General features: G+C 43.8%; 1 protein-coding gene across 2 annotated transcripts; it reads right to left on the reverse strand.

Annotated features, from left to right (window-relative positions):
* Positions 1-1171: 1171 nt before the first annotated feature.
* On the reverse strand, positions 1172-17162 carry LOC141515593 (uncharacterized). 2 transcript variants are annotated; one of them, XM_074227324.1, is made up of 6 exons: positions 16961-17162; positions 16820-16884; positions 13799-13852; positions 13256-13382; positions 12763-12858; positions 1172-9086 (listed from the first exon to the last, which is right to left on the reverse strand). In XM_074227324.1, the coding sequence occupies exons 1-6, from the start codon at positions 17055-17057 to the stop codon at positions 6601-6603; spliced, it is 2925 nt and encodes a 974-aa protein (XP_074083425.1). In that variant the 5' UTR covers positions 17058-17162; the 3' UTR covers positions 1172-6600. The 2 variants fall into 2 exon arrangements, with proteins under 2 accessions (XP_074083425.1, XP_074083426.1); XM_074227325.1 differs by lacking the exon at positions 13799-13852 and having other exon boundaries at positions 1173-9086.
* Between the last annotated feature and the right edge of the window lie 7689 nt (positions 17163-24851).

A 24851-nucleotide genomic window follows, 5' to 3' on the forward strand; every position in this document is an offset into this window, starting at 1 on the left:
ATTTAATAATAATAATAATCTGGTTTCTACAGGACTTTTCAGAGGTAGGCCCTGGGCCTGGGAAACAGTAAAAACCAAGTGGTAATTTGTTTTACTCATTTTACCTTTGTATCAGTGTAACTTGTTCTATACCGCACCCCCCTCCCCAAAATTCTACACTCAACCAGCCCTTCCCACTGGGCTCCCACTTGGATGGTCACAAGGTTTGCAATTGTTGCATTGTCCAGCATGGTGAACTTGACCTGGGAGATTACTGAGTCCTAAATCTGTTAGGGCTAGGATCTACCTTCCTACTCATTATCTCCATGTGTAAAATATCTGATTCCCACAACAGCAAGAGGAAGCTCCAAGAAATGGAATAATCCCATCATTTGCAGATCAGTTCCTTGTAAAGAAAATTATTAATAAACAGCTATCTGAGTTACTGACACTCTGGCCCTGTTCTGAAATGCCCAGGTTAGGGAGTGGCTCAGGGAAAATTCTTATAATCAGTCATGTATCTATTTAGATTGGATTATAGATAAGATATTGGACTAACTTGTTTTCTCAGCAATTTTTATCAAATAAGAATTTTTTCTAGGCGCTTTATAGTTTCACTTTAGCAAATGTTGAATCACTGCATCATATTATTTATGAATCTCACTGTTCCATTGATCAGTTTTTCTGCTCTTTAACCACTCTCTGGTGGTTTTGATAACTACTGCTTTATAACAGAGTTTGAGGTCTCTCAACTCTCCTTAGATACAAAGAGAGTACCCTTGGACCCAGAGATTCCACTGCTACACAGATGTAGTCAGTCCATAAGCATGTATCAAGCACTCCTTATGTTAAACATATAATTTCTCTCCCTCCCTACTTCTTTTCAACATTTCCTTTGATAGAGCTTTTGTTTTTCCAAATGAATATTATTATTTTATCAAGTTCTGTCATTTCACTGCAGCTTTTGGATAGAGTGGTGGGACTGAAGTCACAGAAGACTCATTTTTCTGAGTTCAAATCTAACCTCAGGTACACCTTGGACAATTCATGCCACTCTGTTTGTCTTAGTTCCTCATCTATAAAATGAGGCAAATTACTTTTTGCCAAGAAAACTCCAAACGGAGTCAGAAAGAGTCAGACAAAACTGCATAACAAGAAAAACACTAACAACTAATTTTGGTATTATTGTCATTTTATTTTATTGGCATGGCCTAGTATGAACATGAAACATTCCTCCAACTATTTTAGTTGTGTTTTCTTGAAGGATCACTTTGTATTTGAGTGTGTGGAAGTCTTTTGTGTGCTTTGGGAGGTTGATCCTCAGCTTTTATGCATTTTAGAATTATGTGGAATGAGATTTCTCTATTATTACTTCTTGTTTTTTTTCTATTATCATTGTAAAATCAGTGGGAGAAAAGCCTTTTCTTGAGGACTAAACTTGACGTGATTTCACAGCATCCTGTTTCAGTTGTTTTGCTGTTATTTTCATTTACATAGTTATGTTGTATATATTGCTTTATCGTTTCTTCTTTACTTCAGTTCATATAAGTTTCCCATGATTCTCTGAATTAATAATATTTATCATGTCTACAGTGAGGTAATATTCCATTACATTAATGGATCTCAACTTGTTTAGCAATTATCCATTCAGGACATTGGGGTTCCAAGGACAGCTGTTCATAGCATTCTGTTCTGATCAATACGTTGTTCTGCCCTTTGACAGTGGTATAGTGACTAGACCACATTATGAAGTGGTTGTATGTACACTAATGTTCCTGGGTGGGCTTCTTTTCCTCTTCATCAGTTTATAGGGCAGCTAGATGGTGCAATAGGTAGAATGCTAGCCCTGAAGTCAGGAGGACCTGAGTTCAAATGTGACCTCAGACACTTACTAGCTGTGTGACCCTGGGCAAGTCACTTAACTCTGATTGTGTCACATCCAGGGCCATCTCCAATTGTCCTGATTCATATCTGGCCACTGGACCCATGTGACTCCAGGGGAAAAAGTGAGGCTGGTTGACTTAGTACAGCCCCTCCTCACTCAAATCCAATTCATGTGCTTGTCATGAGAATGACAGATAAATAGTATTATCAGTACATATAGTTTTCTAGTTGTTTGTCCCATACATTGTCTCTTCTGTCCTTGTGACATATCCTTTTATTGGTCATTCCCCAATGCACAGGGCCTGGCATATGATAAATACTTAATAAAATGCTTGTTGCCAGCCTATCTACATTTCTAGTCTATGCTATTACAAAAAAGTGCCATTGACATAAATATGTTGGCTAATATAAAGAGGCCCCCTTTGAGAGCACATTTTTTGTGTGATTCATCATTCCATCTTTTCTCAGAAAAATCCTCATTGGGAAATCGCATTATCCCACAAATCTGCCACATTTCACCAGCACCCTTTGCTTCTCTGAACCTTCTCACTGAGAGCACGGTTGTGACATTCAGAGCCTCACTTCATAAAGGGGCTGAATCTATTTTAAACCAATGACTTTGCTTTTAGACCTTGAGGGCAGGAACTTCATTTTACCTCACTTCATGTCTTTCTCTGCTTCTTTGAATTCATTTTTTGTTTTATACTATTCATTCCCAATTGATTAAAAAAAATCTTGCTTCCAGCTTTTTTTTTAATTATAAAGTGCTATTGTAAATATTTTTGTGTATATGGATCCTTTCTAGCTGTTTATTTGTATCTTTTGACCATTGGATCCACAAGAGACTGCTTTTAAATTTGCTAGGTTTTAGCACTTCCCCTATTATGTATTTTAATTCTGAGAGTGTGTGTGTGTCTATGTGTGTGTACACAGGTTTATTTTACTAGTTTATAGAGCCAGAGAGAGGATTCACTTCAGAGGCCATCTTGTACAATACCTTCATTTTACAGATGAGAAACTGACAAGGTGAGTTGGCCAAGGTCACACAGGTAGTAAGTTCAAGAGGAGGAATTTGAATGCAGTTCCTTTGGTCCTGGAGCCAATTAGCTTTCTATCATACCCATTTTTCTGCCTACATGTTATTTCTTCTAGGGGAATGGAAAACCCTTGAAATGCAGACTGGTTTTCATTTTATCATTGTATCACTAGCACAATGCCAATAAAAAGTACACTTCCACACAGATGTCAAATTATTTTTTGTCTTTGTCTTTTTTTCAGTTGTCCAACCTTGTTACCTATTTGAGGATTTCTTGGTAAAGGTACTGAAGTAGTTCACTATATCCATCTATAACTCATTTTAAAGATGAAGAAACAGAAGCAAATAGGGTTAAGTGACTTGCTTGGGGTCACACAGCTAGTGTCTGAGACCAGATGTGAACTCAGGAAGAGGACTCTTCCTGACTCCAGGCTGAGTACCATCTAGATATCCATTAAAAAAAACACTACACTGAAGTCTTTTTACATTATTCTTATTAAAGGCTTAATTGGTTTCTAAATATTTGCTCTGCCTAGGAAGAAGTCTTTCCTGAATTAGGAATAGGGTAATGATCAGAAAAGGTGGAAGAACACTTTGAAATATTTTGTTTGACCAGGCTAAAAGGAGAATCCTTAGGACAGGGGTTCTAATTTCAGAGAGTCCATAAACTTGCATGGGAAAAAACAAAACTACATTTTAATTTTCACTAAGTTTAGCATTTCCTCCAATTAGAAATTTTTCATATAAAATATTCCAAAAAGGAAGCTTAAAAACCTATCTTAAAGGGACTGGTTAAAGAGTAAGTGAATATTTTTAGGATAACAGTTCTTTAATTTTCATGTAAAGTTAAATGATTGTTGTACTGCTGGAGGGACAGTGGACAGACCACTAGCTAGGCTAAGTCAGGAAGATGGAATCCCATCTCAGACATTTGCTAGCTGGTGACCCTATGTGAATTAATTTTCTTATTCATCAGTTTCCTCAACTGTAAAATGGTGATCATAACACTTAATTTCTAGGATTGTTGTGAGGACCAATAAGATATTTGTAAAGTGCTTAGTAGTACGTGGTGGCCATTGTATAAATACTTGCTTCTTCCTTCCCCTCTCTGGGCTGAAGAAAGAAGAGCACAGGACCTGGACAGGCCCAGGAGGCCATTCTGAAGGGAGATGGGAAAGTTTGGCAGTAAAACTCATAAGGTGCTCTTGTGGGGTAGGTACCTTGTGATCTGGCTGGGAAGGCGTAATTACTCATTTTACCTACTTTCTAATATCTAATACCTAATACTTTCTAATATCTAACAGGCCTTTTCCTGTTATATTTATGAGATTTGTTTACATGATGACTTTTCTGATGCATCATAAAGGATAAGCTGTCACCCAAAATTTTTGCATATACAATTCCTAGGGTTATTTCCTTCAAGATATGTTGTCACTAAATGCTTATGCACATACTTTGCATTTATAGATGTCTCAGATGAATTTTTTGAAATATTAAACTTAATTGGAAATATTGATACAATGAGCACAGAAACCTTTTACATTTAACTTTAAAATAATTTTTATTGATAGTTTATATTTATCTCACATTTTCCAATGTATCCTTCCCTAACCTTTCCCAGAGCCACCCCATATAACAAATAGAAAAGGAAGACAGTTCAGCAAAACCCACATATGAAAAAATGCTAGATTTTATAGTTTTATAGCCATGGTGCCTCAACTCTGAAAAATGTTGGATGTTGAAAGAAATAATCTTTAGTTAAGTCAATACTGATTATACTATTGAATTTTTTTTACGTATAAGACAGATTCAGTTAGATTAAGAGAAATAGAATCATTGTAGACAAAAATTAAGTTCCTCATTTTGGTAGAGCTGAGCAGGTGAACTAAGCTCCTGAAGAACTGAACTGGAATGAACATTTCCCCATTTCAGCAAAGTCCAAGTTTCCTTTTGCAGTCAGCTAATGCAGCACTCTCAACTGTGTTTACTGCAATAGTGGTTAACTATATAAGCAGTTAACACAATAATTCCATGACTTCAAGATCGACTGATTGATGATTATCATTCCCTGATATGTTCCTGACATGCCCATCCACCCCCAAATATTAGCAAGAGTGCCTACTTACCCTCGGAATATACGAGGATGTACCTAGCTTAAGTTCAAGTATCATGCACTTTCCACTCAGAATTCAATCTGTAATTTTTACATTCCTCTTTTATGACTATAAAAATAAGCTCTGTAAACTCCAAATTGGTTTATGGCTGCTGAGGATTCATTGACCTTATTAGCTTTGTTATTAAATTGATTTTATGCAGAATTATTTGCTCTAGTATTTCTTTTTCAGATTTCCACTATGACAGTATATGAGAGAGAATATTAAGTCTTAAACCACTTCTTTGGAGTCAGGCTTGGTCATGATAATCTCACATTTATTTATTTAGTTATTTCCCCAGATCACTTTGTTGCTGAGTTATTTCCATTGTTGTAGTTATTTTGAATCTGTATTTTTTTCCAATTCTGCTTAGTTAACTTTGTAACAGCTCATTTAAGTTTTTTTATGCACCTCTGTGTTAAATATATTTTTTACTTTTTATAGAACAGTGATACCAGGTAGTCACTTAAATTGAAAAAAATCTGAATATGCAAGAAGTCTAACAATATAGTTACTCCACAAATCTCCCTGAAATTCTTGTACTTTCATTCAAATCACTCATATATTTGTAGCTATTGTGATCTTTGTTGTTATTATACTTGGTATTTTGTCAGAAAGACAAATTTTATCATATTCCTCAAAGTTGCTTATTTTAAATTGCATAATGGGATTTCATTGTATGAATCTCTCACAATTTGTTTTAACAACCTACTCTTAGATACTTCAAGTGTATCCAGTTCTTTTTATTATAAATTAACACGAAATATCGAAACTTTTTAACAGATAGCTGTTTTGTTTATATTTATCAATGACCAAATCAGAGTATGCATTAATTTTGGTGACGTTTATTGTGTATTAAGAAATTACATTCTAAAATGCACAAATATCTCTCTTCAATTTTACAAGCATTATTTCTAATAATTCTTTTGAAAATTTCTCAGTGATAAAATACCTGATATTTAATCTGTATAATTTTGATTGAGATCATTTTCCACATTAAACACAATTTCCTCTTTTGAAAATGATCTCTTTATACCAATCAGCCATTTCTCCATTATGGACTGATAGCTATCTTTGCAGATTTTTAGTTCTTTTTAATATTTAACATCAACATTTTTTGGAACTATTTCTTACTTTGGTTATATTCCTTTCATATTTTTGTTTTTTTGTCCTTAAATACATCTTAATTTGACTTCTAATTATTTAATATTTTCTAAATTTTACAATCAGTTGCATAATTCCCCCTTTTTAAAAGCTCATTTTACATATATGACGCTACAAATCAGGAGGAATCCTGAGATATGTGTTATGAAATATAGTTCTAAATCCATTTTGTGTCACATTGCCAAACAATTTTCCCAAATAAATTTGTTACTTATTTTGCTAGTTTATATTTTCTCTAAGTTTATGAAACACTAGTCTTTTGTCTCTATTTTGTTGGATAGATGGTATCTCTTTTGTCTTCCCCTCCTGCCATTATCAGAATATTTTGATTAAACAGTTTGTAATATGTTTTAATGTCTGGGGGAACACATCCACCTTAAATTTCTAGGGTTTATTTCTAGTATGAATTTTCTGATGCTGAATAAGTGTTGTACACCGAGTGAAGGCCTTACCACAAGTAGCACACTCATAAGGTTTCTCACCACTATGTATTCTCTGATGTTGAGTTAGGTATAGTTTTCTGCCAAAAGCTTTGCCACATTCACTGCATTGATAGGGTTTTTCTCCACTATGTATTCTCTGATGTAGAGTAAGACAGTGGCCATTTCTGAAGGCTTTACTACACTCATTACATGGATAGCACTTTTCCCCAGTATGAACTGTCTGATGACGACTAAGGTACAGATTACGGCTGAAAGCTTTTCCACATTCACTACATTTATATGGTTTCTCTACAGAATGAATTTTCTGATGTTCACTGAGGCTCCCTGGACGACTAAAGGCTTGACCACATTCATTACATTTATAAGGCTTTTCTCCTGTATGAATTCTGTAATGGAGTGTGACCTGTGAGCTGTTGCTAAAGGCTTTACCACAATCTTTACATTTATATGGTTTCTCCCCACTATGGACTCTCTGATGTTCAGTAAGGTGTCCCCTCTGGGTGAAAGCCTTTCCACAATCAATACATTTATAGGGTTTCTCTCCATTATGAATTTTCTGATGTCGAGAAAGGTCTCCACGCTGACTGAAGGCTTTTTCACATATGTCACATTTATAGGGTTTTTCTCCAGTATGAATTCTTTGATGTAAACTAAGGCCTATGCCTTGGAGGAAAGCCTTCCCACATTCAAGACATACATGTGATTTGACACCAGTATGGATTTTCTGATGTACATTAAGTGCTGAGCTATTGCTGAAGGCTTTGTCACATTCACTACATTTATAGGGTTTCTCTCCAGTATGAATTCTTTCATGGCGACTAAGGTATGTAATTTGGCTGAAGGCTTTTCCACATTCGGTGCATTTATGAGGTTTTTCTCCATTATGAATTCTGTAATGTTCAGTAAGACGTCCTTTCTGGATGAAGGCTTTTTCACACAGATCACATTTGTAGGGCTTTTCTCCAGTATGTATTCTTTCATGCATATTGAGCTGGGAGCTGATGCTAAAGGCTTTACCACATTTATTACATTTATAAGGTTTCTCACCACTATGAATTCTTTGATGTTTAGTAAGGTCTCCCTTCTGGCTGAAAGCTTTTCCACATTCGGTACAATCATAAGGTTTTTCTCCATTATGAATTTTTTGATGTCGAAAAAGGTCTCCCCTCTGGCTAAAGGCCTTCTTGCATATATTGCAATTATAGGGTTTCTCTCTAGTATGAATTCTCTGATGTTCAGAAAGATGCCCCTTCTGGCTGAAGGCTTTTTCACAAACATTACATTTATAGGGTTTTTCACCAGTATGAATTCTTTGATGTACGATGAGGCCAGCATGATTACTGAAAGGCTTGCCACATTCATGACATTCATAGGGTTTCTCTCCACTATGAATTCTGTGGTGTAGGATAAGGGATGAACTATTGCTGAATGCTTTTCCACATTCATTACATTTATAGGGTTTTTCTCCATTATGAATTCGCTGGTGTGCAGTAAGATGTCCTTGCTGGCTAAAAGCTTTTTCACATACATTACACTTATACGGTTTCTCTCCTGTATGAACTTTTTGATGTCGGGAAAGGTCGCCTTTCTGGCTGAAGGCTTTTTTACATATGTTACACTGAAAGGGTTTTTCTCCAGTATGAATTCTCAGATGTACAAATAGTCCTGTTCGATTGCTGAAGAGCTTTCTACATTCATGACATTCATAGGGTTTTTCTCCAGTATGAATTATGTGATGTAGAATAAGTGATGAACTATTGGTGAAGGCTTTTCCACAGTCACTACACTTGTAGGGTCTCTCCCCATCATGAATTCCCTGATGCTGAATAAGGTGTGTGATCTGACTGAAGGTTTTCCCACAATCTCTACAGATATATGGTTTCTCACAAGAATGACTTCTGTGACATTGAGTAAGTTGTCGCCTCTGGTGGAAAGCTCTGCCAAGTTCAGTACATGTATAAGATTTCTCTTTAGTGGCTATTCTTTGCTCTCCATTATGATCTGAGGGATCATTGAAGGCTTTATTGCATCCAGTGCCCTTATGGGATTTCTTTCCTAAGGAGATTCCATTATGATCACTCAAGTCTAAAGGAAGTATGAAGTTATTTCTATGTGTATCATATTTATAAAGATTCTTTGCTGAAGAAACATTGCTTTGTGTATCAGGGATTGACTTTTGATTAAAATTTTTCATAAACTGATTATCTTTGTTGCCTTTGGCCTTATTAAACATTTTGTCCTGAGTTTCTTGCATCAGGTCTTTCTCTTGGTTATTATCTTTATGCCTGTCAGAGTTGTTTTTAAAATATCCAACTTTTCCAAATTTCCAGTCCCAGGGACCACCCTTTTTGAGTCTTTCCTGGGATATGTCTTCCAAGGAAATGCACTGTATAGGGATTGTCTTGTTTTCTGTCTGTGTTTCCCCATCTGAAATAGAAAGAGAAGAGAAAGGGAAAGAGAAAAGAAGGAAAAAGGAAGAACAGAGAGAAAAAATTTCCCCCTATTTTCTAGGTAGTGAGAAAAGTATCAAGTCTTTATTATTCTTCAAGGATCCATTTCATAATGTTTGAGAATACTGAAATATACCAAACACCAAGAATTAACTTTGTGTCACCAAATGTAGAGGTTTCCAGTATAGCATCACTTTTCCACTCAAGGGGAATAATTGAGGTTAGGGTTGGATGGGTCCATAGGATTAGGATTAATAGAAGAAAATAAGTTCCTTCCCATGGAAACACTCTGGGGAAGAATATATTCTTTGTAGATTCTTATACTCTCTATTTGCTCCCCCTAAGGGTTATTTTCCTCAAAAGTAGGAATGTTTTTTCTTCTTCCTTTGTGAAAGTGGTAGTGTTATTTGTCAGAGTATCATGTCTTTCAGTATAGAAAGGATAAAAAGCACAACAGAGACTTAACACATTCAAAGGGATATAAATATTCAATTGTTTCCAAATGATGAAGAGATAAATGATTAAGGAAAAGTCATGAGGAAGAGTAAGTAGAGTAGATGGGTCTCCTTCTCTAGACTTTCTTACCTTTGAATATGCTGAGACAATCATTTGATTGCCCATTCACGAGCATTCAAACCCTGTAATTCGATTGCTCTACACTTCACATTTCTTATTCTGAGGTCTTGCCTTGTCAAACTGATCATGAAATTAAGGGGTCAGTGGTTGGGGTATCATGCTGCTAGTTCAGGAGGATTTGTGCAGTAGGTAGTCAAAAGCCCTCAGTGAACAAAGAATAGAACTTCCCTATCCAGAGAGCTCTGATCTAGAACAGATAAGGCCAAGATCCAGCCTGTACTTAGGACAAGGTGAAACCTTCTGGGGGTCCAGCCGCTCCTGCCAACAGCTGTGCCCAGGCACAAAAACATGAGTCAAGGAATGTGAGATGTTCCAAGCAACTATGATATTGAAACATGGATAGCAAATTCTGTTGTTGCAGACTGTGACAACTTAAAAGAATTTAACAGAGTTAGCCTGCCAACCAGAGGTAGTGGCTGGATGGAGTCAGGAAGACACGAGTTCAGATCCTGCCTCAGATGTCCTAGCTGCAGGACCCTGAAAAGTCAAACTCAGCCTCAGTTTCTTCTTCTGTAATAATGCCTTTAAAATCAGCAAAGTACTTTACATATGTTATGTCATTCAAACATCACAATCAGCCTGAGGCAGACTAAGGTCTTCCAGATTCCAAGTCCAGGGCCCAATCACAGCATCACCCTGCTTGTTTCCTGTAAAGTGAGGGTGGTCCAAATCTAGGAACCCATGGAGGCCTCTGTGAAGTTGGACGGGATATCTATCTAATGGAGCCAGCTGCTAAGCCGGAATCATTTCTAGAATGTCCCCAACCAGCTCTCCAATGACAAGGAAGCATGGTCATCTGTAGGAAGAGTTTAAAATTTAAAACTGAAATCTCCTTCCAACAATAAGAACTAGTTCTGTCCTGCCCTGAATAGCAGTCAAACCAAACCAACTCCCTTCCCTTTGAGGACATGAAGTCGACCCCCTGCCTTCTCTTCTCCAAAGTCAACATCCCCATATCCTTGGGACAATCTGCATAGACTGCAGCTGCCAGATCCCATGCTGTCCTAGGTGCCCTCTTCTCAGGATGCTCCACAGACTGAAGTCTTTTACACAGCAGGGCTTGCCTCAGGCTTCTTATTTCATCACTTCATTTCCCAACCATCTGTACTCACTTTGGATCAGTGTTGCTGCTTCACTAAGGCCCAGAAAATTATCCCTAAGATCCACTGGCCCTTTGTTCCTGAGTTGGAGGAGGAGCCCTGAAGTCCTCCTTTTATGGAGAAGGGAAGGACCAACAGCTCAGCTTGCTTTAGTGCACTGTCTTCAACTTAGGGTGCACACCAGTGTTTGGATGGGTGTATTTCAATCACCAGTACTTAGCACACCACCGAAGCACTTCGGTGTTGCTTACATATTTACTGATGGTTAACTCTCTTCCCCAACACCCCCCTCCCCTCTTATTCCACTCCTTGGACCAAGTCTGGACTCTGCTCTCTGCTTGCCCTGTCCCTGGGGAATCAGATTCCTTTCAAAGCCCAGCCCTTCTTCCCAAGGCCTCTCCCCATGTCCTCAGTTGACACTGCTTTCTCCCTCCTGCCCTGCCCCATTCCTTCCCTCCCTGCTCCCTCTAAGAACTGCTTTGGGTCTGGGTATTCAGGTGGTGACAGACACCCAGATCTGATTCATTTTTGTTCTTCCTCACTCCAGTGCCTAACACTGGCTTGCATGGAAATTATGTTTGTTCATTGGATCCTGCTGGGCTTGTTTGTGCAGACCCAGACCCTACTGGCTACTTTTTCAGCCCTGTCAATACCCCGACTTACCACGCCGGGAGACTTGCTTGTGTCTGTGATCAAGATTAGTACCAATGAGAAAATCTGGGCTGAGCACTATGCATACCTCAGGCTGCCAAGGAAGTGCTGGTTACCTGGAACCCACTCCTCTGTCTTCGTCATCACCATCATCCTCTTCACTCTCGTGATCACTATTCTCTTCCTCTTCTTCCTTGCCATCCTCCTCTTCCTTACTATCCTCTTCACCATCCTTCTCCTCTTTATCCTCACCATCCTGTTTGCTTATCCTTCTCACCATTCTCCTCTTCCTTAGCTTCTTCCTCACCACCCTCTCCTTATCCTCAACATCCTCTCCCCCACTCTCATCCTCAACAGTCTGTAGCACATTCACGAGTTGCAGTGTGCATTTTACTACTATTCTGTTGCCTAAGACTCCCAGTCAGAGCCTCATGAAGTATAGAAATGTGAGTCCTACTCACAGAGATCATAAGCTAAGGCCAGTGTTAGTGAGGGAGATGGGCAGAAGGTTCCCCTAGATTGATGGCTGAGGTCAGTGTGCTGCTGAACATAGAGTAATGGTCCATCCACCATTGCAAGAGGAGGAGGGAGAGGTCAGACTCCTGCAACATGCAGGTGTGACAGGTGCTGGGAACAAAAAGATCAAGCCCCTCTATGGTTCTCTGGGGTGCAGAGATAAGGATCCATTGGAGAAGGGAAGGAGTAGGGGACGGGTAGAGAGCCCAGACCAAGTGTCTAGGAATATCTGTGGAAGGAAGAGAACAGTATCTATCAGCAGAGGAGGCTGGGAAAGGCTTTGGGGACTCCCAGCAGAATGGAAGCTTGCTGAGAGCTGGGGCTGCTTCCTTTTGGCATTTCTACATCCAAGGCCCAGGACAGTGTTTGGTACCCAACTGGCACTTGTGGAATGGAACTGAATTAACCTGAATGGAGCCTGGAGCTGCATCTTCAAGGGGGAGACAAGGGACGTGAGAAGTAGAGATGGCATCTTGTCATTGGGAACAAAGGAAGAGCAAGGCCTTGGAAGTAGGGTGTGGGCACAGAACCTCACTTAGTGGCTGTGGGATCCTGGCCATTGCCCTTCACCGTTTTAAGGTACCTCTATATATTCATCTGAACAATAGGTATAAAAACACATGAGCATTCAATCAGATGAGACAGGGAGAGGCTGAGTCACTGTTGCTCCTGGCATAGGACAGGAGTAGGGTGGGTTTGGCCAGGATGCCCACTTGCCTGCCTGCCCTCCCACTGCTGTCCCTGACTCACCTGCACAAGGGCTTCTCAGCTCTTCCTTCAACAGTGTCCACTGGCCTTCCCCACACTCTAGCTGGGAGATCAGGTCTGGCTTGGAAACAGGAAGCCCTGCTCATGGGGAGAGAAATGGGAGCATCCTCTGGAGTCCATCCCAGCTCCTCCCACTTCAGTGAGAGGCTGGCAGTGCCCAGAGACTGGGTTGAGGTGAGCCCCACTCTATCCTGGGACCTGAGGGAGCCAATCTGAAGCTACACATGGGGGCACTAAATAAATGCTGGTCCTGGGAACTTGAACTGAATTTGGAAAGTGTTTTTACTTGCAGAGGCTCCTCTAGGTAAAAAGTCACAAAAAACCTGTCTGAAGGTCAGTGTTCTTTGTTTCTTCCATGCCAAGTCCAGAATGAGGCATGCAGCCCTTCAAAGAGCCCACAACCCTTAGCAATTGAGGACACCCCTCTCTGGAGAGGTCAGATTGTGAGCCCCCCATGGAAGCTCTGGTTTCTTACCTAGGGAGACAAAGTTCTCATAGTTCTCCAGCATGACCTCCCGGTACAGGCTCTTCTGGGCACGGGTCAGCTGCCTCCACTCCCTTGGGGTAAAGTCTACAGTCACGTCCTGGAATGTCACAGACTCCTGAAACAGCCAATACATTTCTGCTTCTACACGGCCCATCCACTATGGGGTCCTGGGGAGTCTTAACCCAGGTCCCAGAGGATTTTGAACTGCCCCATCTGCTTGCACTTCCTCAGCTCTTCTGGGACCTCTGGCTCACCCTTCTTTTTAAGCATTCCTTCCTGTGTTTATTTCCCGGTTTTCCTCCTACCTGTTGAGCACTAGGCTCCTTGGTCTATGAATTCTGAGCAAGCCCCAGAGCTCTTCACTGTCTACACCATCAGTGCCAGTGGGTTTAACAATTACCTATGCTTCAACTTATCTATATCTTTTGGTTCATATTGGCTTGCATGTCCTTTTCTCCCCTGCACTGTGAGCTCTGAGCTTCTGCCTTTCTGAGTATTCCCAGGGCTTAGGAGAGAGAACCTCATTGATACCTGTTGGCTTGACTGGAATGCTCTCCCGATAGATGCTAGGGCAGTTGGCCAAACCTGATCCAGGGGACAACAAAGTTTAATGAATTCCCGAGAGAACAGAGGTGCAGATCAAAGACCTCAAGTGTCTGTGTGCAAAATGTTGGTGGGGCACTAGGTCATGTTCTCTGCTTCTGAGGAGTTTATAGTCTACTAGGTATGGTCTGGAATGGTGGTGCAAAGGGAAGATGCAGACTGATGGTTCCAGGATCATCTAAGGAGGAAGGATATACTCAAGTAGGGGGTCATGGAGCACCTACCTATGGGGGGAGCCCATGGATAGGAAGGGGGCAAGGCAAGGAATGTATGCCCATCAGGTAGCAGGGCCTGGGGCTTGTGAACAGGGAAATGGTGGACAGGAGAAGAGGTCTGCAGCTCTGTGGAGAACAGAGGACTGGTGAGACCCAAAAGCTGGTCTAGCAAGAGCATTCCCAACACATAGTCAATGTCCAAACTGGTCCAGGTTAAAGACCAGATCAGTAAAGGTCATTGGAACAAAGTGGATTAGAAAGAATTGTAAACAAACTTCACAACCCCAGTGTTGGATAAACCCCAAATTAAAAATCATCTGAAAAATGGCCCCCACTTGGAGGAATTGCTGGGAAAATGAGGAAGCAGGTAGTAGAAATTAGGATTAGATGAACAAATGCCAGATGCCAGACTAAATTCAGCCATGAGACCTAAATCTGTTCAGTGCCCTCCTAAGCTGAGTTTGGTGAGGGGCAAGTTCTCTTTTTGTTGTCGTTTCTTTTTTGTAAGACAATGGGGTTAAGTGACTTGCTTGAGGTCACACAGTTAGGTGATTATTAAGTGTCTGAGGCCACACAGGTCTTCCTGACTCTAGGGCAAAGCTCTATTCACTGGGCCACCTAGCTGCCCCTAGTTGGCATTTTTGCATTAGCAATATGCACTGTTTCCTTTCCCTCAGATGGAGAAGATAAAATAAGAGTATCTGAATACTGGAAATCCAAAAAGTTGGATACTTACTTCAAAACAGTGCAACTAAGATGAGAAAAGGAAGGACAGCTAGGTGGTGAAGTGAATAGAGCACCAACCAGCCCTGGAGTTAGGAGGTCCTGAGTTCAAATATGGTCTCAGTCACTTAATGATTACCTAGCTGTATGACCTTGGACAAGTTATTTAACCCTACTGCCTCACCAAAATAAAAAAAAAAAAAACCTAATTAGGATAAGAAAAAAAGAAAATGTCAAGCTCAGTCCAGAGAGCCAGAAATCATACATCCTGATTCTGAAGGCTGTATGTTGACTTAGAAAATCACACATCACTGTTGACCTGTGTTCTAGTTTGTTGAACATTTCCCAATTATGTTTTAATTGCACTACTGGTCTAATATACAAGATATATTGTATACAACTATCCAAGGGGAGAGCCATTCCCCAGGGGAGAGGGAATCAAAGATGTGATTAGTGCAGGCACAAAAAGAACTGGAATGTTGTTCCTATTTGTTCTTCATTCTTGAAGAGGAACAGGACATCAGGGAAGTGATGCCAAAACATAACACTGAATGGAATTTAAGCGAAGGGGATTATGCTATGTCACCAACGTCACTTTCTCCTCCCCAACCATCTGGGTCCAGTGGCCAGAGAGGAATCAGGATGGCCAACTGGAGATAACCCTGGATGCAGGGGGAGAATGGAGATGAATTACAAGTGAATCTTCAATAATAAATGAAATGTGTATCAAAACAACCTCAAGGTTTAACCTTGGGGCCCAAAAGATGGGAATAATCAGGAGGCTGGGAGTGGGGGGGAGGGTGGAGCAATGAATTGGTACAAACCATCAAGGGAAGCAATTTGGAGCTTGGCTAAGAATAGAAGTTTACACTCTTTGACCCAGAGATCTCATTACTAGAGACAATTAGAAGCTGAGTGGATACCCAGGAGGATGGCTCAACAAACCCAGGCCCCTGATCATAGAGAAGCCCAGAAGACTTTGAGAACTGAGGAGCAGAATCAGAGAAACAATCCACCCAAAGCTTTTGAGGAAAGGAGGTTCTGGGGAAGGGATGAGCTTCTGGGGGGAGGGGTCAATCTTCAGAGAGGCAGCCTCTTCCTCCTCCTCCTCCTCCTCCTCCTTTCTTATATCTCATCATTTCTTAGAAACAAATAGAGGGGGAGGAAGGGTTCGCCAGGAAAGGCAACAACAAAAACTATTCTGGTAGATGGATGGGGGACAGAGACATCTCAACTAAGATCTGTGGATGTGTGTGCAGTTGTGTGTTTATGCCCTGTGTGTTAACCAATGACTGTGCAATTGTGTAGATGCGTCAGTGGGGCGGGGGCTGTGCATAAGAGAATGAGTGAGCACGGGGTGTCCGGCTGCAGGTCTGTGCCTGTGTGTGTGATCGTGTGCATGTGATCATGTGTGTGATCGTGTGTATGTGATCATGTGTATGTGATCCCATGTGATCCTGTCTGTGTGATCGTGTGTGTGATCCTGTCTGTGTGATCGTGTGTGTGATCCCGTGTGTGATCGAGTGTGTGTGATGCCATGTGTGTGATCCCGTGTGTGTGATCCTGTCTGTGTGATTGTGTGTGTGATCCCGTGTGTATGATCATGTGTGTGATGCCATGTGCGATCCCGCGTGTGATGCCGTGTGTGATCCCGCGTGTGATGCCATGTGTGATCCCGTGTGTGATGCCATGTGTGATCCCGTGTGTGATCCTGTCTGTGTGATCGTGTGTGATCCCGTGTGTGTGATCCCGTGTGCATGATCCCATGTGCGATCCCGTGTGTGATCCTGTCTGTGTGATCGCGCGTGTGATCCCGTGTGTGATCCCATGTGTGTGATCCCGTGTGTGATGCCATGTGTGATCTCGTGTGTGATCCCGTGTGTGATGCCATGTGTGATCCCGTGTGCGATCCCGTGCGGGTGGGGGCGTGGGGCACACCTGCCATCAGCCCCGGCTCCCGTGCCAGGGCTGGGCCCGGGGCCCCACCTTCCCGGGCGGGCTGTGCACTCACCGGGGCGCCAGCGGCCGCTCCCTCCTCTCCGTGGCCTCTGCGCGTCCCTCGCGGGAGGGCACAGTCTGGGGAGAAGACGCGTGTCAGGCGGCCCAGCGCCAGCCCCTGCCCAGCCCCGCCCGCGGGCCGGCCCCGCCTCACCTGCGGCCTCGGGCACGCTGCGCGGGCGCCCCCGGCCCCGGGCCCCGGGCCCCGGCCCCCTCCTCCGCCGCGGCGGGGCCGGGGGCGCGCGCTCCATGCTGCGGGTCTCCTCGGTGTCGGCCGCGGTCCGGGGGCCCGAGGGGCGCAGGAAGCGTGGCGCGGGATGCCGGCCGCGGAGCCCCCGCCCCTCGGAGGCTGAGGCGGGGGGCTACAGGAAGGGGCAGATGAGAGGGGCCGGGCCGGCTCCCACACCCACGCTGGAAACGGGGGGGGGGGCGACGCCTGCGCACTGCGGGCCGCGCGCACGCGCACTCCGGGCACGCCCCCTCCCCGAGGCTGTGCCCACCAAGCTCCGGACTACCTTTCCCACAATGCAGCGGGCAGCGCGGCGGCCGAGAGAATGGTGGGAATGGTGGGCGTGGCGCGGACCCAAGCCCCGCCCCCGGCTCACATGAACCAATCCGGAACCCCAACGCTGCCTCCCTGAGGCGGGGCGGGGCCGGGGGCGGGGCTGCCAATCATTCAGCCGGCTCGGCTCCCCCGACCCCGGGAGGGCGCCCTCCCCCCGGGGGGCTGTCGGGGTCCAGGGCGGCCCCTCGGCCCGCCGGAGGCATAGACCCCGCCAGACCCCCTTCTGGGGCCCTTCTCCACCGGCTCAGGCGGAGGCCCCCATCATCCTTGCTGAGTGTTTGTAAGGCCCTGGGCGGGGCTGAGCGACCGGCCCAGGGGCCCGCTAGGCAGGCGTTAAGAGCGGATTTGAACTCGGGTCCGCCTGACCCCAGGCTGGCGCCGCCCCCCAACCACCCTTCGTCCTTACAAGGGTGTGGGGCGACTGTACAGCTAGAAAGGCCGAGTCAGAGGAGACCCGGGTGACCAGCATCGTTCCACGAGGAATGGGGGAGCCCCCCAAAACGTGGGGCACCCGCTGAGCGCCTCTCCCCATGCCTCCTCCGCCCCCCGAAAGGGACACAGGGCTCCTGTCGACAGGGATGGGGGGACCCGAGGAGAGGTCCCCAAAGCCTGGCCGCTGGTCCGGGGCGGCTGGCACCCACTCCTCCGAGTCTCCCGGGGAGCCCGCTCTCCTTGAATGCGGCTTCTCTGCTTCTGCGAATTCGCCTGGACCAGAGGAGCCGGCAGAGCCAGAAGCCCTGAGGGTGTCGGCCCAGAGGAGCCGAGGTCCGAGGGAGATCCTGGGCTGCTCACCACCCAATGTGGCCGGCACCCCAATAACTGTGAGAGGGACACCCGAAGCGGGAAACGGCGAGCTGCAGACGGGGCAGGCGGAAGGACAGACGCACCAAGGGGACAGGGCTGAGCCTTGAGGAGAGCTGGGGTCCCGGGAGCTGCTGATGGGGAGAAGGGCACCCCCGGCATGGAGTGGGACCGTGTGGGGGAATAGCAGCAGAGCTCCGGGGTGTGCGCCCGGCTCAGGGTTGGAACATAAAATCCTGCCTTACTCTGTTCCCTGGAGTCAGTGACTCCGCCTCACCTAGATAGACACTGTGAAAATAAACCCCTAAAAGTTTTTTTTAAAAAGACTGATTGGAGGACTTCTGAAGGGCCTTCCAGTTACAGAGCTACGCTCCGAAGTCAGCCGGTTTGTTTAGAGGATTCCAGGATGTAAGGGAAATTGTGCCATCCCCTTGCACAGACTGACTGAAACCAGGGGATTAAGGCTGAACCGCCAAGCAGAGGGTGATGCATTGGAGGCAGTGAGAACTTCATGAACGGCTTAAAGCTTTAGGGATGTCAGTTCACCAGCTGAGTGGGATGTGGATCCGAAGGGAGAGACTGGAGGTGACGGGGTGACATGGGCTCACACAGCTCCATGTCTTCCCTCCCATTGCTCAGGAACCAGGTGGGATGAAGAGGAAGGGGGCCAACAGGTCCTGAGGTCAGCTCTCTGTCAGCTGGAGATGGGGAGACAAGAAGCAGCCACCACCATCTTTGCCTGCAAGGGGCTTGTTATCGGCCTCAGCAAAGACTTCAAACTGACAGGCCTCCATCCTAAACCCAGCTACCCTGAAAGTGAGGGAGGCCCCTGGGTATCCCGGGGTCCAGGGTCAGTCAGAGGACCTGGCTTTGAGTTGTGACCCTGCCCTTCTTTCAGACATAAGGGTCCCTTCCCTTCCTGGGCCTCTGCTTCCTCACCTGTCAAAGGGGGCTGATAGTACCTACCTCCCAGGGTTGTCCTGAGGGTGGAGTAGGATAACATGTGCAGAGTGTGCAAACCTTTAAGGTCATTGACCCCAGCACTATACTAGGTCCTGGGAGGGACAAATTCAGACACATCCCGCCACACCATAGGACAGGCTGTGCCAGAATTCTCTTTGTTTTCTTCCAGAAGAGGGAACTGAGGGAGAGAAAGGTCCAGAGAATTGCCCAGGGGACAGTGGGGACCCAGTGGACACAAGGGATAAGGGCTTGGGGAAGGTCAGGCTCCTCTATCCAACATGACCTAGAAGCCAGAGGAAAGAGCAGAGCCAGAGAGAAGACTGCTTTCCGAAGAGTCCAGGTGTGAGGTTATCACGGACCTGAGCTGACAGGGTGGTGGGAGGAGAAAAGAGAAGAGGGGCTGGGACAGGGGAGGAGAGTGAGAAGGCTGCAGGGAGGAGTGGCCCACAACTGAGGCTGGGGGACCACCTTGATGTCTCAGACCAAAATAAAGTCTGTCAGAAAGGGAGCTTGGAGAGCAGGCAAAATGTGTTGGCATCCATAAATAGACACAGAAACACAATCAGACATTCATGTTGATCACAAACTCCTTTCGGAAGTGATAGTGAGTAGCGCTATCCTGGACTTAAACTTCTCACAGAAGTCAAAGATCCTGTGGCAGCTGATGATCAAGTGAGAAGCATCATCGTGGAGGGAGACTCAGTAGGGAAGCCAGAGTCAGGAGCTGGTGACTGGAGAGTTGTTCACACAGAGGCAAAAAAGGAATCGATGTGTGGAATCCACCGGGTTGATCTCATTGCACAGCACCCAAATTCATTAAGCAAATTAAGCAAAGACAATTTCTCATAAGCTCCAAAACATCATAAATACAAGCCAATTTTTCAAGAAAGGGGGGAAGCCAAATATATTCTGAGGAAGGAGAAGTCTGTAGGGTTAATTAACAAAGATAAGGCAAGGAGGAGAATCAGGACTGCAGACAGGGCATTGGGTCTGGGGACCAGCAACTTTGGCTGAAATATTTTCAAGGGAGTGGGAGAGACAGAGACAGAATGTCCAAGGGTGGACAAGGATGCTCAAATGAGCATGTAATCTCTTTGTCAAGAAATACTGTCCAAGACTTGGAAAGGTTGTGATCCTTGGGCTTTGACTCTATGAGTACTAATAAAGGACAGAGCTGTCCTGGGGGCCATGGTCTCCTGCATCCTGATCCACTGATTCTGAGGGGCTGCTCGTGGTTGCCTCTGTTGCTCTCATCCCCCCATTTCTGTCACTCTTTTCCTCAAAGTCATTGGTAGAGTTCATTGAACCAGTGCTTCTGAATTCCTCCTCCTTGGGCTCTGAGAAGCCCATCCACCAGTCATTTTTCTTTGACCCATTTCTGACCATGTACCTGGTCCCAGTGACTGGCAATGTTCCAGTTGTGCTGGTTATCACCGCCAATGCTTGCTTTCACATTCCCATGTGTTTCTTCCTTACCAATTTCTCCTTGACTGATGGAGCCACTATCTCTACCTCAGTTCCCAAGACATTGGAAAATACTTGGACTAAGAATCAGACCATCTCTTTCATTGAGTACCCGACCCAGTTTTATTCCTCCATTGTCTTTGTCACAGTGGATAACTTCCTCTTGGCCACCATGGCTTATTATGTGACTATCTGCCAGCTTCACTGTGCCACAGCCATGAGCCCAGCTCTTTGTGCTCTGCTGGCTACTGTGTCTTGGGGCTTCATCAGCTTTGTTGCTGAAGTCCACATTTAGCTGAAGTCCATCTAAAGTTCTGTAGAGCCCACACTGTCCCCCACTTCTTCTATGATATGCCCCTGCTGCTCCAGATGGCTGACTCTGACACTGGCCTCTTATTAGCTCTTGATCTTGGTCTTGGGAGGCTTTGCCTCTTTCTATCATTTGTTCTCCCATTTGTCTTCATCTTGGCATCCTACATCCACATCATCATGGCAGCATTCAAGGTCCAGAAGCCAACGGCTAATGGAAGGCTCTTTTCTACCTGTGGTGGCCATCTGTAGTCACTCTGTTCTATTGGATTCTACACTTTTCTGGGGGAGACAAAGTAGCCACTGGGATGTTCCCATGCTGAATCCCTACAATATACAGCCTTAAGAACCAGGACATAAAGAAGGTACTGGGGCAACTGAGGTTCTGGAGGAGGAAATATTGTGATCTGGGCAAATCCTAGAGTGTGCCCATCAGTAGGGCACAACTTCTCTGAAGTTACATCTCCAGATGATAGCTTCTAGGCTAGCTCTAGAAGCTATAGAGATAACTTGGTTTGATCCTCTTTCTGCCGGATGATCTATTTTTTCTTTTTCTTTTCTTTTTTTAACTTGTAAACCTTCACTTCTTTTTTAAAGTTTATTTATTTTGGTTTTAAATTTTTTTCTTCTAGCTCCAGGCAAAAACAAGTTTCAACATTTACTTCCAAAACCTTGACTTCCTAATGCTCTCCCTTCCTCCTACCACACTCCCCACATTGAGAAAGCAAGTTACTGGTGTAGTTTAAAAATGTGTAACTATGAAAAACATGACAGTAGTCTTGTTGTAAAAGTAAGCATAACCCCCCCACCCAAAGAAAGAGAAACCTCAAACAATAAATTGAGGGAAAAAAAGATGCTTCAATCTGTATTCAGACACCATCAACTCTGTCTTTGGGATGGATCACATACTTTATTGTAAGTCTATCAGAGAAATTGCTTCAATATTTTTTTTCACTATTGCTATTGCTAGCTGTATTTCCCTCCATCCTATTCTTCCCACCACCATTTATTCTATTCTTTCTGCTTTCACTCTGTTCTTCCTCAAAAACGTGTTGCATCTGACTACCCTCTCCCATGATTTTTCTTTCTTCTGTCACCCACATCCCCTTTCCTCTCCCCTCCCCCAGTCCCCTTTCTCCCATTCCTTTCCTCTCCTAGTTTCCTCTAAGGTAAGATAGATTTCTATACCCAATTGAGAGTTGTTTGATTAATGAGTTTGGTTTTGATTCACTCCTACAAAATGACAGGTTCACACCAACAAAACTAAAAAGTAGGGGGCAGTTAAGTGGTGCAGTGAATAGAGCATCTGCCCTGGAGTCAGGAATGCCTGAGTTCAAATCTAGCCTCAGACACATAATAATGACCTAGCTGTGTGACCTTGGGCAAGCCACTTAACCCCATTGCCTTGCAAAAACCTTAAAAAAAAGAGAGAAAAAAACTAAAAAGTATTTTTTAATAAAGTGATTATAAAACAGGTAGAAATAAATCAGTTTTACAGCAAAAAGAGTTATATTCTTACCATCGAAATGAGAAGTAATCATAGAGCACAAAAGGAATAACATGAAACTTACACATGGTCATAGGAGTATTGACTTTAAAATGAGTAATAGTGCCTACACAGGAGATGTAAGTACAATGAGGAGAGGTTGCAGATGTTATGATCCAGTGGTCTCTAGGGAGATAGTTCCTAAAAGCATTTTCCCGCAATTGGTCATCTCTTGATTGTAGTAATCGCTGAGCATTTTCTTTTTTGCAACAGCATGTACATGTTTTCTAGGGAACATTGAGTCCAGTTGAATAGGGCAGGGATATATATCAGTATGCAAGTTAGCTAAGGTAGAAGCATTAAAAATGGTTAAAAATTGCTTTTCATATAATAGGGTTAGTTGGTGGAGTAGGACCGTCATGGCCAACCATTGAACTTCAATTGTTAAAGTCTGAGAGACATCCTGGCCCGCACTGAGCAGTCTGCTGCCCAGGGCTCAAGGTCTACTGAATTTCCTAAACTCAAACCAGTTCCAGCCCCACCAAGTAGGGTATCATACCAAGCACATTCTTCCCTTTTGCTAGTACAAGTCTTTAGTATGGGGAAAGTGATATCATAATGCAACAAAATTTTCTGGGAACTTTGAGATACATTAACACAGCCACGGGGAACTCTAATAATTGAAGAAGACTATGTAATGGGATTTGCCACCATAATAATTTAGCATATTCTACATATGGATATCAATTTGTAATATTGGTAGAAATTAGTACACACAAGATAATTGTCCTGGTCCTTGGTGAGACTGAATGACAGAGTAGTTTCATGGGTAATTACCCATTTATGGCAGCATCAATGTGGGGAAATCTAGTCTGTGGGGTAGTAAATGGAATGGCCTTAAGGCAGCATGAGGTATTTACCCGAGAGCATATAGTGCTATTCACTATGGGGTATTGCTTAATAATACAGTTTACACAGGGGAAGGAGCCTGCCAGAAAGAAGCATTTGTAGTCATCCAATTAACAATGCTTCATGGTTGGTTGGAAGGGCAGGTGAAGTTATCTTGTTGTCTAGAGGATGTGGAGTTCCTCCACCACAAATGGACGTGGGTGTGATTGAGTCTCAGGAGGGCTCCAGGGGTCCATGAGGCTCATTTATGCAGAAGAAACCATAATAGGAGGCACACTAATAAATACTGTGAGAGGCTTGGGGTCCTAGATGTGGAGCCATCTGGCCAAAATCAATAAATCTTCAAGATCCTCAGTTTCTTTAGGAGCAACTCGCGTGATTCCAATCCTTGCCAACTCATCTACATATGCATTGTACTCATGTTCCAGAGTGTCCACACTGGCATGGGCATCTACATGAAAGACTGAGACTTTAGTATACTGGACCCAATCCCATATATCTTTCCACATTTCATGACCCCAAACTTGTTTTCCATGAGGACCCCAATTTTTTCATGCCACACAGACATCCAAGTGTTAGGCCATTTGCTACTGCCTAGGTGTCTGTGAAAATATGACATTGTCTCTCCTGTTCTTTCTATGGTAATCTTAGTCACTGGATTCTATGCTATGTCCTTCCAATGCCTAATTTGTCCTCAGTATTTAGCAGAGCCATCCATGAACCAAGTGGGTTTCTTTTGTTCAGGACTCAGGGCATCAAATCCTTGATTTCATTTGGGTTTCTGAGGGGGAATGGTCAGTGGAGACTGCACTGAGGTTAATTCATACACTTTCTTATGCAGTGGAAAAATTTCAGATTTTCCTGGTTTAGCTCTGTTCTGTATGAACCATTTCCATTTAACTATACTGGACTCCTGTGCATGTCTTATCTTATGAGAGGCCAGAGTTCCCATTTATCTCGCTCATAATAGGTCTGGGGCCTTATCAGAACTTCATGATTTAAAGGGAACTGCTCAGTTTCTGCTAATGCCCAATATGCAGCCAGCAATTGTTGTTCAAAAGGCATGCCTATCCTACAGGTATCAGTCTAATGTTAAATTTTTTAAATTGCCCCAATCACTTTTAAGGACAAATTTCAGTTTAGTATAAATCTGGGTTATACCATCCCAGAAGAAATTATTAGTTGTTTCATAGCTCTCTATATCCTCTTCTATTGTTTGCTGTACTGCTCCTTCTGAATATATACCAGAATAAAGAAAATTTATAGGAAATTAACCCCCAAAGTCTATACCATGGCTAATCTTAGGGTCGAATGTATGGTTAATGAATAAGTTATAATATTTTCCATGGTAGCCTTATAGTTTATATACAGAGAATTACTGACCCTCAAATTTCCTCTGGTATACAGAGAATTACTGACCCCCAAATATTGATGCCCCTGATGTACGAGGAGTCAGAATTGATCTTATACACATATTTAAAACAGCTTGAGCATTTAAAAGAACCACTTAATACTCTTGACAGCCCTGGCCAGACTCTCAAGGCCATA

The sequence above is a fragment of the Macrotis lagotis genome, chromosome 2, assembly GCF_037893015.1.
Source record: "Macrotis lagotis isolate mMagLag1 chromosome 2, bilby.v1.9.chrom.fasta, whole genome shotgun sequence".
In the NCBI taxonomy this organism is placed as follows: Eukaryota; Metazoa; Chordata; class Mammalia; order Peramelemorphia; family Peramelidae; genus Macrotis; species Macrotis lagotis.

Bases quoted from the DNA above. Each gene is read 5' to 3' on its own strand.
- LOC141515593 (XM_074227324.1), bottom strand. From the start codon at position 17,057: ATGGAGCGCGCGCCCCCGGCCCCGCCGCGGCGGAGGAGGGGGCCGGGG. The intron at 13,853-16,819 runs GTGAGTGCACAG...CCCCTGGATCAG, and splicing joins GAGCGGCCGCTGGCGCCCCG to GTTTGGCCAACTGCCCTAGC. The intron at 12,859-13,255 runs GTAAGAAACCAG...CCCCATGAGCAG, and splicing joins TGAGAACTTTGTCTCCCTAG to GGCTTCCTGTTTCCAAGCCA.